We start from the raw sequence: 13,735 nt of genomic DNA on the forward strand, positions 1-13,735 counted from the left end.
GACAAACCAGTTGACCAAGAAGATCTACATGGTTGAGTATCACAGAGGAACAAAGGCTAAAACAGCATAAAACTGCTACTTGCTAAAGAACAAACTAGGGTACACACAAACTTGAGTCATTGATATAACCAAACCAACCAAGAATCATACAAGAATCATATGAGAATCACAAATTTAAATAACTGAAAACAAGAATAGCTATTTGTCATGTTAGGCACTGACATGACTGTCAGTGACCACATAATCGTGCATCCAAAGCAACCTTTGGAGATGGTAGTTGTTAGGTATCACAAGAACCCTTATTTTGGCCCCTCAAAAAATTAATTTCACTCCAAGGATTCAATGCACAACTCAAAAACTTAGAAGCTGCACTCCTAAGAATATAGACTACCATCCAACAGTACTAAGAGAAACACATGACAAATGCTCAGTTCCAACTTGCTTTGCACTTTCATAGAGAAAGGAACTTTAAATCGTATTTAGAAAGACAGAATATGAAAAGCATATCATCACCAGAAATTAACATCACAATGCCCCAAACACTGAAATATATTCCAAATACTTAGGCCAAAAGTCTAGGCATGTAAGCACATCAAAATTTCAGATTATCCTCACTGATAAAGATGCTCAGAGTGTTGGGTTTTGTGGTCTTTAAAGGCCTAGAGAGCTTGCAAATATGATATTTTATAGTAGAATATGTATTTAAGTGGGAGTGTGTGTGTTGACTGACTAAGGTTTGGGCGGTTTATAGCTTAGTTATATCCAAAACCCTTACCTTTGGGTGTATGGCACTACTGAGAAGGTTTTACAGTGGGTCATCCCTTATTAAGGTCAGAGAGATGCCCATGGATGTTCTTTTGCATGCTAGGAAAACTGTGTGGGCTCCTGTATGCGGTTGTAAGCTAGTGAGAACAAGGGCCAAAGCCTCAACAAACTTTCACACGATATGAACACATGACATCCAGATTACTGGGAAGTTTTAGAGGGACACGTGTGCATGTGCATAGAGAGAGCCCCCTTTGCAATCTGGTGTCAAGTGCTAGACTTGCTCTTAAATGGGGGGTAATAGTAATCCACATTCCAGAGTCATGGTTTCATTGTTTATTATCCAACTTGGAAAGCCAATCATAGGTCCCTGCTTTGAGAGTGTGGGTCATGGGTCTTTATAGGGTTGGGATAAGAAAACGGTGGTGGATGATGGTTCTTGGGTCAAGTGCCCTTATTATCATTAATTTTGACCAATTGGTACCAATCCACTCCTGGTATATTTTATTTTGATATTAAAAACGTTTTTATAATTTTTTAATTTTTTCAGAATTTTAAAATTTTATTTCTGTTGTAATATTCATCAAAAAGGCATTTTTAAAATTTTTAGACCATGACAAAGCACGTGTGGGGACCAAGGATCCAGCTCCCAACATGTTGTACCACCCATGTGAGGCCCACGTGCTCCATTTTCTTTAAAACAAAATATGGTATGACCCACTTATTTAAATTTAAATGTGTCACTTTTAGTTGAAGTTAGTTAGATAGGGAATCTTCTAATTTTAAAATAAATTTGGTTTCCTTGTTTTTTCTTCTATTTTTTTTTTTTTTTGACAAGGCTACATAGGAATGGAACTTGAGACATTAAAAACCCAGACTCTACCGTCTTGACTCAAGCGCAAATCCGATTTTGGTTTCCGATTCAAGTGGGAGTTTTAAAATAAAGCATTATCTTTGGCTTCTTCAAGATTATGGAAGAATTAGATAATGACGATAGTGGTTATATTTCAAATTTAAATAGGAGTTGGATTTAGGTCAAAATATATGGGGATAAAATTCTTATTTTTCCACCCAAAATCATGATGGCTGATTTGTGGGATGGATGGCTTTGATTAAATTTCTCACTGCATAGATTTCTTAATTATCCTAAAGGTCGAGTTGGAAATTAGAATAAAGTATACCTAGATTAGAATCCTACTTAAAGTAGGACATAGATCTTGTTTCTATTTAAACAAGATTTGAGCCCCCTCTCTCATTACAACAAGATTCCTCTCTTTCATGCCCCAAGTTCTCTCTCTCTATCATGTCATGTTCTCACTCTCTCACGCCATATTTTTCTCTCTCTTTATCAAAGTTTAAAATCGAGTGATCCCCACTTTTTGCCTTAGAGAGAGTCACACCACCCTCTCTCTCATCTTATTTGAGTGACTTCTATCAAAGAAAACAAAAAGAGAAAGGTTACACGGTCAAACCCTAAGTGAGGTTTACTCATTTTTTAAGAAGAGATGTATAGTTAGCCAAGAGAGAAATAAACCCTCAAGCCTTACCCTAGTTTGTTCCTATAGGGTTTCTACAAAACCTAGAATTGAGATCTCTAAACCCCTAGGTTGAATGGTATGGCCTGAAAAGCTTCCCATCTCAGAATTTTGAGCAACACCTAAAACGACTAAAAGTGCGTCATCAGTCAGGGAATTATGTGTGGGGTGGATCAAGACTTGTGAGGGTAACGTCAGGAACACATTGCATTAAAAATCATACTGGAAGATTGTCTATTGCTTCTGGAAGCGCATATTGTATTAAAAATCATAGTGGAAGATTGTTCATTGCTCTTGGATGTTTTTTATTTGCTTTGGCAATAAAAATAAAGATCCTAGGTTGTATCTAGGGTATTATTTTTATATTTACAGCAATATTTAGTGGCCTTTGTAAGTGGAATTCAGGTGTATTGAATAAAAGAAAAAAAAAAAAAAATTAAAACTTTGAGTTCCACATAGCCACTTCTTTCACAAAGGACATCAAAAGAGCCAACAAGAGACCAGTTAGTTTGCAAAAAAGAACTACTGCATAAATTATAGCACATACTGCAGTAACATTTCACATTCTAGCATAACAAGTTGAGAACTTGATTCATGAAACTAGCCATTTTCCAGGTTTCGTGATTATGCTTTTCATCATTGAGGTCATGTAGAATTCACAAAAATAAGAAAAACATTTTATAAATTTAAGAAAGAGGATTAGCTGAAAGAAAAATGAGAACTTGAAAACAAAATTAAGTTACCAGTAACAATGAATTCAAAGTGAGCTGCTTTCAAGGTCAACAATAAATATTCCATTCAACTCTAAGAAATGAACAATGAACCAATCATATCATCAATGTAAGAGCAGATAATTCTGCCTTGAAAGCGTGCTGTTCTCGAGTTCAACAATAAATACTTCATGCAACACCAACAGACTAACAATCACCTCTCATCTCTTCAATATAAGAGATGAAAAAGATAAAATAAAATGAACAAATAAGAAATACAAGTATGGTAAAAAAACAATAGCGATGCTCAATAGCTGCTATCAACGCAATTTCAGCAAAATGACATTGCATAAAGCTCACCAAAAATAAATAAAAAAAGGGTTGAACAGAGCTATGTCGCACAACAGGAAATTCACTCAATCAACAGTTTATGCAACTGATAGAAACTAGACAAGTACATACCAATATTCCCATCAATGCAGCAATTCTGGATAGCACAAGAGGTAGCTTGCTTAATTGAAATTCAGACTGAATAGATCCCTTGATTAAACTTTCTCTAATATCCTCAAATATGCGCTCAACCCTGTTACACAGGCATTATAGGGAGTGGTAGTCCCCTTTAGAACAATACTGAAGGGAGAGACATATATATATTAGAGTTTGCGTGTGTATTGAGAGAGAGACAGAGAGAGGGAGTGGTAGTTCCCTTTAGAACAATACTGACGGGAGTGACATTGATCGATACATCTACATATAAGTATTTGTGCGTATATCAAGAGAGAGTATATATATACATATGTGTTTGTGTGTGTATCGAGAGAGAGAGATAGAGAGAGAGAGAGCGCGCGAGAGAGAGAGAGAGAGATCACTGCAGAACACCATTGCTTACCATAACCTTCCAACACCCTCTAGTACAGCTAGCAAGATGAATTTAGTAATGTGGTAGCATTCCTCAACAGCATATTTCATGTAATCATCCCTTGAGATTCTTTCCCAGAGATCAGATTGTGTCTCCCTATTTTCAACTGCAATGTCTCGAGCCACAAATATCTGAAAAAGTTGCAGATTTAAAAGTAAGGAAACCTATATCTCAGCACACATCACCTGACACAGCAAGACTCAGTAGAAAAATGCATCATCAGAACTAAAGAAATACACATCACCGAAAAAGGAAATACTCCGCCATTGATTGCAATGAAAAAGGAATATTGGAATTTGACCTTGCTAGCAAGAAGGAAGAGAGGCCATTGAACCAGGGGAAGAGTGCCTGTATTACTCGGAATAAAAAGTAATTCCATCTCTCTGAAAAATTGTTAGAAAGTGTCAAAAGCAAATACACAGATCTCTTAAAAGCTTCTCTACAGATTAAGCCTTCAAATTTAAGGAAGTTAATCAATTTGTAACTCACCTGTCCGCGATATAATCTTCATCACGCAAATTTCTCACTATTTCATTCCAAAATGGAGCAAACTTAGCAGCATTTGCCTTTTTCAATTCAATGCGAACCTTCAGACAGCCCATTAGTGTTTTCTAGTAAGAACGTCATCCAGAGACATAACAAACTAGGCAAAGAACAAACTATTACAATCTCTAATGCAACCTACATATAACATTGATTGACCAAAATAGAGATCTATATTTGGTTATGCTACAGGGATAAGGGCAAGTAGGGCTTAATAAATACTAACACAGCATAGATGAGCATACAAGGATATATACAACAAGCAATTTGGTAGATGCGGGGCCTTAGTCAAAATCAATGAGAAGAGGAATTTCCATGAGGTTAAGTATTCAAAGTGCTAGGTAGACATACAGATGCATGAACACAAATAATGCAACTGACAGGGAGGGATGGTAGCAATGCAGCGACTTCCTGATAGGTCACACAAGTCCTTGCGAAGTTCTTGCACAAGAAGGCATAGCTCCAAAGCACTTGTCAAACATGATCATTGTGGTCTAGTAGTTCAGGGCAATCTCAGACATATAATACAAAAGCATGCACATAATCAAATAGACATGCACACAAACTTATATAATTCATGAAAGTAGCTATTGCCCAGCCCATCGACCACAGTCAAGATGGAGACCACCCCCTACAAGCTGCTTGAAGCCAACATTAAAGAAGGCTTTAGGGGCAACCTGAACCCTGCAGATTTTTGGGAGTATCATTGGGAATAACAAAGGTAGGACCCTTTTGGGACCACGGGGGGTGCTGCAATTCCAAAGTAGTGCAGGCAAATGCCTTACCTAGTGATATGAAGAACAGCCATCTTAGTTCATTGGAAAAGATTTGGGGCTTGTTGAAAATTCCCAGAATCATGACGTGCGAGAAAGAAAACACAAACAGTACTTTTTATCTCAGTGTGTGGATTTCCTGCATCCTCAGGAGACTAAAAGGCAGATTAATAGCTATGTTATTGCAGACTCTTGAGCTTAAAAAGAAGACCAAGGGAACTGTACTAAAAAAGTGATATGTTTTCTTAATATCTTTCTACACTCTTGTCGATATTTTTCTTTTGTACCCTTGCTTTCACTAGGTTGACTAATTCCATCAGTCATTTATAGAAACAAAAAACATGGAATGGACTCAAACCCATTGAACCTGCTCAATCAACTTAATCAAGTCCTAGAAAAATTGAAAACAAAGCAAAATTTTCCAAAAACGAATCCACAAATATGAACTAAACAATGCAATCAAACTTAAGCAAAAAAAACAAATAATGGCACAATAAGGGAAAACTCCTAACATCACCAGCTCATACCAAACTTATAATGTCTCAAAAGTATGCAAGGGCCCTTAAGATGCGCAAGTTCTAACATCCTCCAATCCAATCTCCAATGGTGCTTTAGTGTTGATCAAACATTTAAGTAATTCAAGTATTTACTCGTAGTTATGCCATGCAACTCCTATCTAATAGTTCCTAAAATCAAACATACCTCAGTAGCTTCGGTGGCAGGCCTGCATGGATGAAATGATTGTCAAAAGCATATAAAAAGGGCTTATTGTGAAACTAAAAATAACTATAGCACATGAAGGAAACAAGTGCTGCCAATCAGCAATCAGAATATCACCTTTTAGTTGGAGAAGCATAGAGGCGACTCATAAAAGCTTCAGGGAATTTCTCAAAGAACTGATGGACTGCTTCTAATGATCGTATCTTTAGAAGCCAAAAAAGGAGACACTGAAGTTAGAGAGGTGATTGAAAAACTGATTCTACATTGAATAAAGCTACTTAACAGCTTGGACCAAACACCAAGGAAAATAGCATTTAAGTGTGTTCCTCAGACTTTCAATCCTAATCAGCAGAGTTTTGAACCACAATGAAAATAACCTACCTCTCCTAGTCGATCTCTAGCTCCAAGTAAGAAACCAACAACAGCAGAAATAAGCGTGTAGAACACGTGAAAATCTAAAAGATATATCTGCAAGAGAGTCAAAATCAAAACAATGAGATTACCCCTCTTCTTGATAGTTATTGGTACTATGTAACCAGAAATAATAGGCACACTTCAATTTGCATCATAGAAACACCTGAGAGAACCAAATTTCCTAGAAGATTGACCCCAATTTTATTAATTCCATGCAATATGTCGCCTCAATTTATAGATGTAGTGACAAGTCTCAAATGCAAGTTTTTATTTAGTTAATATGCATCCTCATGCTATCAATTATTACAGTAAATCAATGAAACTCAAACAAACTCTATACATTCCTGCCTAGTAGGTGCCAGCCGAACATATCAAAGTTACCCAAACACTAATGACAACCTTTAAAAATCAGCATGTCTGTGTACATGGTACTTCAAGCATTCATAAAGGCAACAAGGAAAGAGAGCCCCAGTAGTATGGAAATCACACAAAACTTGATGTAATTTATAATTTTTTCTGTTAATAGAATATAGTTTACAGGTTTTCTGCTTCATCTTACACAATAAAGAGAAGAGACAGATATGTCAGTTGAATGATTTTTAGGAACTTCAAACTACACACTCCACCTTTAGTTCTTTTTAGTTTCCTCCAGTCATCTTGTTCAGAAGACCCAAAATCGCAATAAAGAAAAATTGAACTGAAGCACCATAATACAATCTGTTCAATATGTGGTCATAAACCACAAGAAATTGTAATGTAAGAAAAAAAATTCTGCCACAGTTTCCATGCGCATTATTTTTTTAAACTGTGAACTGTAGTTCTAAACTCAAAAACAGTTTCTGTATCGGCAACTAAGAAAGAAGTAGCAAGTGATGACCACAAACCCTAGCAGCTTTAAACTATTGATATTATAGAATAGCAGGCCACAAAGAAAGTAGGGGCCCTCAAGGGAGAAAGCCAAATATTATGTGACTGACACAACCAGAGGAGAAGAAAGAGGAAGAGCAGAAGAATAACAGTGTGAAATGCGACGAGTTGATATTAAAGAATAGCAGGTCACAAAGAAAGTAGAAGCCCTCAGGGGAGAAAGCCAAAGATGCCAAAGATGATGTGACTGACACAACCAGATGAGAAGAAAGAGTAAGAGCAGAAGAATGACAGCGTGAAATGCAACGAGCAGGATGAACTAGGGTGGTGAAGACTGAGAAATGCTGATATCAGAAGTATAAGTATCAACTTTACCAACTTTGATATATTCCAAAATTGACAGTCATAAGAACTTAATTTTATTTTGACTTTTGAAGATGAAACAAATATATAACATTATGAAGGTTATAATTACCACCAATTTGGTACTGCATCATATCCCCAGTTTCTGTAAGATCACCCCCTCAGTTTGGACACTCGTACATATTTGGGTCAAGCAGTGCTCAGCATTTTGTGTGAGCTCAGACTGCTATTAGGGTCCCTAAAGAGGCACTCAAATGGTCCCTCATGTAAAAGGCCACCCAACAGCACAAAGTGTGTTTTTGGGGGGCATTCAAAGGGGGCCACATTGCCAAGATCCAATAATGTAAATGCAAAATTCTGAAAGGTTACAGAAGCCTGCGAATCTTTTTAACTGTAATAGCAGGTTAGTGGCATTAACTGTCATTATCCTACTCCTACATGTGTCAACGATTATAGTTTTTGCAAAGTATTATTCCATTTCAAAATATCCCATGTTGTAATATGTCCATTTTGTTTCTCAGTGCTTTAAATACTTTTTGTTTAAGTTTTTCAAATGGTAAAAAGGAAAACAGATCTCTTTCCCTGAAGAGCTTCTTTCTTCAAAGCAAAAATATGAGAACATGGACACATCAAAAGTGGGACATCGCAATGTCCAGTGTAGTCCAACAGAGGACAATGCTGGAAACCACTGGGTTTGATGGACCCAGTGACAAAAAATGGGTCAAAACCTACACCATTCCGGACTTGGAACAGAACTGCTTAAACTATTCAATCTAGTCTGATTGACATTATCATCATATGTTAATTTACAATTTTTCTAGATCCCATACAATAAGGAACTGAAAGGATAATTCCCAAAAAAAAACACCACCCAAGTAAGAAGCATTACGCCCTGTCTAAATAGGAGAAGAGAATTGTCCCTACTTCAGAACTAAGAAGAGAACTCACAGTAAAAACAGGGGCCCACAAGCTAGCAATGGTCAGAGCATTATGATTATCTGCAGGCAGCAACAAAATAAACACATATAATGAGAAAAGCACTACATAAGACTTCTCCCAATCCAAACAAAAGAATAAAGCTAAAAAGACAACCCACAAAATACAAAAAGGGCAAAAAAAAGAGAAACAACAATCAATTTTGTTCAAATTACACACAAAGGGTAGGAATGTCAAGGGACAAGTTCCATTTCAATAAGATTGGAACACAGGAGAGCAAAATCTTAAAAAACAGTATATGGGTTTCCATAAACTACGTAAATTGAAAATTGGCTTTCAATTAAATATGAATGCAAACAGAACAAAATGCAAAACCGCTTTTTAAGTACCGATCAGACAATCACAGAAAAAAACAGAAACAAGGAACTGATTCATCATGTTTTGTTTTTTTGTCAGATTGCTGAGATAGATAATGTATTTCATCCCCTCTGAGCATGTTAACTGGTAAACAGTTCCAATAGTAGAATCCAACTCCAGAAAGTGTTTGCTGGATATGGTGGAGATAGGCAGAAGATTCTTTGCTGCTCTATACCTAATAAAATGGTGTCGACCAGTATTTACCATCAAAGTAGATACAAAGTGGTAATGCTTTCAAATCAACAGCCCAAGAGTGAGGTACCATCCAAAGTTGATACACCAGCAAATATGAAATACACATCACACATTTCAGTAATATGTATCGGATTTTAGATGTGACAAATAGTCCACACCCTAAACCAGTGGTCAATCATCGCTGCAGACAAAATCTAGAACATGAAATTTCGTACAAATTTTTACTTTTATTCTCCTTAAGCAGAAGTCAAGATGGGAATTATTTTGATCCATGTTACTTAACCACAATGAAAAAATTACCGATAATATAAAAAACACATTTGATCCGATGCTCCAAAAAAAAGCATGCGGCAAAACACATAGCACAAGCCTATATGTCGCTATCGACCTAATGACCCAGGTCAATATTATGAGACTTTCTACTACAAGTAGACATGGGTAAGACAGCCACTTCACTAATAACAAACTCAAGGTAATACATAAGGGGTCCAGGTAATGTCTTGCTTAGTGTCCCTTAGGAACAAGGGTGTTTCAATTAAGAGCTTTATATGATGAAAATTTGAAGCAGAAGACCCCTTGAATCATCTCCTCATGAAAAATCTCAATGAGGTTCTCAAAACCGACAGAGTCAAATTGAAAGTGCGCGTCAAACAATAATACACACAAATCATAAAAAAGTTTCCCAATAATTCCACAAAGAGAGTAGATATACACAATGTAGTAGGAGCTCACTTTTAGAGACTAAATCATGCCACGAATACCGTACTATCTTAAACCCAGATATAAATTTGGTAGGTTCCACCAAGGGCCTGATCTGCATGAAATACGGAAGATACATCGTGAAAAAAAATAAGAATAAAAGTAGCATGAAAAGAATCAAGCTAAATGCAAAATGGCTTAGAGTAGGTAACTTTCCTGGAGAAAGTATGCAAAGGAGAACTTCGCACCAAAAACCACAAGCCAAAAAGTCATATATCTGGGTGTCAATATCATAAATATATCAATCAACCAATCACCCACATTAAAACAACAAAAGGTAGGATACATCAGATATAAAGCGCATAGCCATACAATCATCACAATCTACAAACACTCTTTCAGTAAACTGGAAAAAAGAAAAAACACATCCTGGGGGACGGCGGGGGGGGGAGGGGGTGGGGGTGGAATCTAACATTACATCATATAAGTTAGTGAGAAACAAAAGGAACTTTGTAACAATGGATAAACCAAGCATGGGATATAATCAACCAGAATAAAGAAAGGATGAAAGAACAATAAAACTCAGAATCAAAACACACTAAAGGAGATGCAAAACTAAAGAAAAGAAAATGCAGAAGTGGAAAAAGAAAATAAGCATGATCATAAACTATGACAGCTGCCAAAGAGCATATACTCAAATAAGGATTCTGTGGAACTTTTGTATTGCTATTGAGAGCATTTTCCATTTGAAGCATGATTTTATAGGAAAGGAAGCAGGATGAATAAAAACGCTCATGAATATGGAAATACTTCACATAGATTTCACGAAACTGACATGAAGCATCATGTTGAACACAGACATGTGCACTCAACAGGATGTATACTATACAAAGAAGTTTGCAACAAGAGGCATGTTCCACTGTCATGGAAAGTTTTGGCTTTTCACTGAACAATGATCAATCCTCAATGTTACTCTTGGAACCAAGAAATGCAATCATATGATTCCGAAAAAATACTTAATTAATTAATTATCAACCAATGTTGGCATGCCATATAATATTAGCACACATACTCGTTGTGCTAGCAGAATGGCAGAACTACTGAGATTCTTCTTTTCCACATAATTAAGAAAATGTGAACCCAGACCTGCGCCAAGATTCAGTCAACGTCCACGGTGACAACTCAGGACTCACTCAAACTTGGAAAGTCTAGAAAAAGTCATCAAAACATATGCAGAAAAGAACCCTAAATATTGAGATACAAATGCAGATGATATAAACCTATGATCTTATCTATATATATATTACATGGTATATGCAATATTAGAGACAAATCTGATCATTTTACATTGACATGCATGAGTTTTTGGCTCTCAAGTTCTATTTCACAAGTTTCAATTTTTGAAATATTCGCATCAAGTTGCATGTGGGGTGAAGATAATCAGAACAACAAAGGGACATTAGCCCAATGTTAGTCAAACTGGGACCCCAATCTATAAGGATCTCTACCAACATTACTTGTAGACAGAGAATTAGCAGCTTATTCACAAACCAAAGTTTACCAAACAATTTAATAGAATGAAATCTCCACAATACAGCAGAGAGAGAATATCTCCTCCATAGAGTCAACAATCACCCATGAGTATATTGGGTTTTGTGGCTTTTAAAGGCCTAGAGAGCTTGTAAATATGATGTATAGTGGAATATACAATTCAATGGGAATGTATGTGTTGACTGACCAAGAGTTGGGCGGTTTTATCGCTCTGGTCATGTCTAAAACCCTTGGCTCTGGGCATGTGGTATAACCGAGAAGGGTTTGAAATGGGTCATCTGTTGTTGAGGTCGAAAAGATGCCCAAGGATCATATTTGTAGGAAAAAAAAAATGTGTGGTCTCTTGTGTGCGGTTGTAGGCCTGTGAGAGCAAAAGTCAAATCCTCAACAAACTTTCGCACCCCATGAACACACGACAGCCACATGGGAAGCAACTCTTTTAGAGGGACAAGTGCATATGTGCATTGAGAGAGCCCCCTTTGCACTATGGTGACAAATGCAAGACTTGCTCTTAAAAGGAGAACTATAATCCACATTCGAGGATCATAATCCCAATGTTTAATTATCCAACTTTGACAAGCTAATCATGAGCCCCTGCAAAGAGACTGTGGGTCATGGGACTTTGTTGGGTTGGATAAGAGAACAGTTCTAGATCATGATTTCTAGGCCGAGTGGAGTGCCCTTATGTCGGTTATCTTGACCCATCAGTACCACTCCATTACTATTATATTTTATTTTGGTATTATAATTTTTTTTTTTTTTTTTTTTTGAATTTTAAAATATTATTTCTACTATAAATTTTCATAAAAGGGCATTTCTAAAAATTACAAAACTTTAAAAATAACACATGTAGAACCAAGGATCGAGCCCCACAAGTGGCACCCCATGCACCTTGTCTCTCGCCACACCTCTCTCTTGCCCTCACGCCTCTCTCATGCCACCTTCTCTCTCCTCTATTTTTCTATTCTATGTGAAAGAAAAATAATGTGGCATGTGAAACCCTAGGACTAGAGCTTGCTGTATTTTTTTAAAGGAAGAAGAGAGAAGCCCACTATAGAGAGATCAACTCCCAAGATCAGTCATATTTTGTTCCCATGGGGTTTGTATAAATCTTAGTTTATTTTGAGCTCTCTAAAACCCAAGAAGGATTGCCTGCAAAGCTTTCCTAGCTTAGAATTTCTAGTAACACCTTAAGGAGAAAAGGTCCGCCATTGGTCAGGAAATCGGGTGTGGGGTGTACCAAGTCCTGGTTGAGTAACTCCAAATATCTTCCAATAAGTCTTCCCATTAGTTTTTATTACTTTTTCTGTAAATTTTCAGGAGCGTATATTGTATTAAAAATTGTAATAAAAGTTAGTTTAAAGTTCCTAGATAATTTCTATTTCTCTTAGCACTAAAAATAAAGATCCTAGGTTGTATCTAGGGTATTGTTCGAATTTTCCAGCAATATATTGTGGCCCATGTAAGTGGAATTTAGGTATTTGGAATAAAAGTAAAAAAAAAAAAAATTGAATTTGATACCTTGAGTTCCACATAGCTACACCTTTCAAAGTAGATCACTTCAAGGCAGTTGGGAGATCCTTTTGATAACATTAAGAGAGTTTCCAAACCCAAGAGGACTTGTGGAGAAGTTGGAGAAAATACCCTTGAGTCTAGTCAAAAGTGCCTTTGCCACCACAAATGTAGTATGACCCCATGCTATATACACACAGTGGAAGTCATAAGAAGCTCGGTAGAGCTATCCAATGAAAATAAACCCTCTTCAAACTAAGATTCCCAAAGCAGCTGTCATAAATGTTAAGCTCAACGAAACCTTGAGACAGAGGTCATATAGTTCAGGCTTGAAATAACAAAACCCTCTGCCAGAAAATTCTCCTAAAAAAACCACAATAAACCATAATATCACAAAAATTCTCTCAACCTCATTTCTCAAAACTTATATGATGAAAATCTTGCACATCTTTTCCTTCCAAATGCTATTAAACACCAAGGGATCATCCTCTAAATATGACCTTCTTAACACCAAAGGGACCTAGAACTAGCAGCCCATAACACAAGAATTGTCAAAAAGGGCTAAGTTAAAACCTTCAAATGACCTAGGAAAAGGGCAATGATCAAAAAGTGAACTTGAGACCCTTCTCCCTCTGAAAAGTGCTATAACTAGAAAACCAAAATACCATGTCTGACAGAACTCCAATATGGCAAAGCCAACACTCTTATCGCCCACAAGGACTGCCAAATTGAGAACCATTTCGTCCATTCTGTATATAAGCAGAACAGACAATCAACACCACCAAAAGGGATAAGATACTTCATTTCACAGTATTC

General features: G+C 36.7%; 1 protein-coding gene across 2 annotated transcripts in view; it reads right to left on the reverse strand.

Moving 5' to 3' along the window:
- The window catches only part of LOC18445426 (callose synthase 9), a 74,659-nt gene that overhangs the window by 28,565 nt on the left and 32,359 nt on the right, over positions 1-13,735 (reverse strand). The window contains exons 19-28 of one of the 2 annotated variants that reach the window (XM_088847293.1): positions 10,073-10,133; positions 9,890-9,971; positions 8,558-8,607; positions 6,347-6,433; positions 6,083-6,168; position 5,533; positions 4,419-4,540; positions 4,231-4,312; positions 3,900-4,060; positions 3,473-3,593 (exon numbers count right to left, since the gene is read on the reverse strand). In XM_088847293.1, coding sequence (XP_088703419.1) covers positions 3,473-3,593; positions 3,900-4,060; positions 4,231-4,312; positions 4,419-4,540; position 5,533; positions 6,083-6,168; positions 6,347-6,433; positions 8,558-8,607; positions 9,890-9,971; positions 10,073-10,133 — 853 coding nt within the window. Of the gene's footprint in view, positions 1-3,472; positions 3,594-3,899; positions 4,061-4,230; positions 4,313-4,418; positions 4,541-5,532; positions 5,534-5,947; positions 5,970-6,082; positions 6,169-6,346; positions 6,434-8,557; positions 8,608-9,889; positions 9,972-10,072; positions 10,134-13,735 lie in introns of both variants that reach the window. The other variant, XM_020674320.2, reaches the window with a different exon arrangement.

The sequence above is a fragment of the Amborella trichopoda genome, chromosome 9 (genome assembly GCF_054954075.1).
Source record: "Amborella trichopoda isolate Santa Cruz 75 chromosome 9, AtrichopodaSantaCruz75HAP2 v2.0, whole genome shotgun sequence".
Lineage (NCBI taxonomy): Eukaryota > Viridiplantae > Streptophyta > Magnoliopsida > Amborellales > Amborellaceae > Amborella > Amborella trichopoda.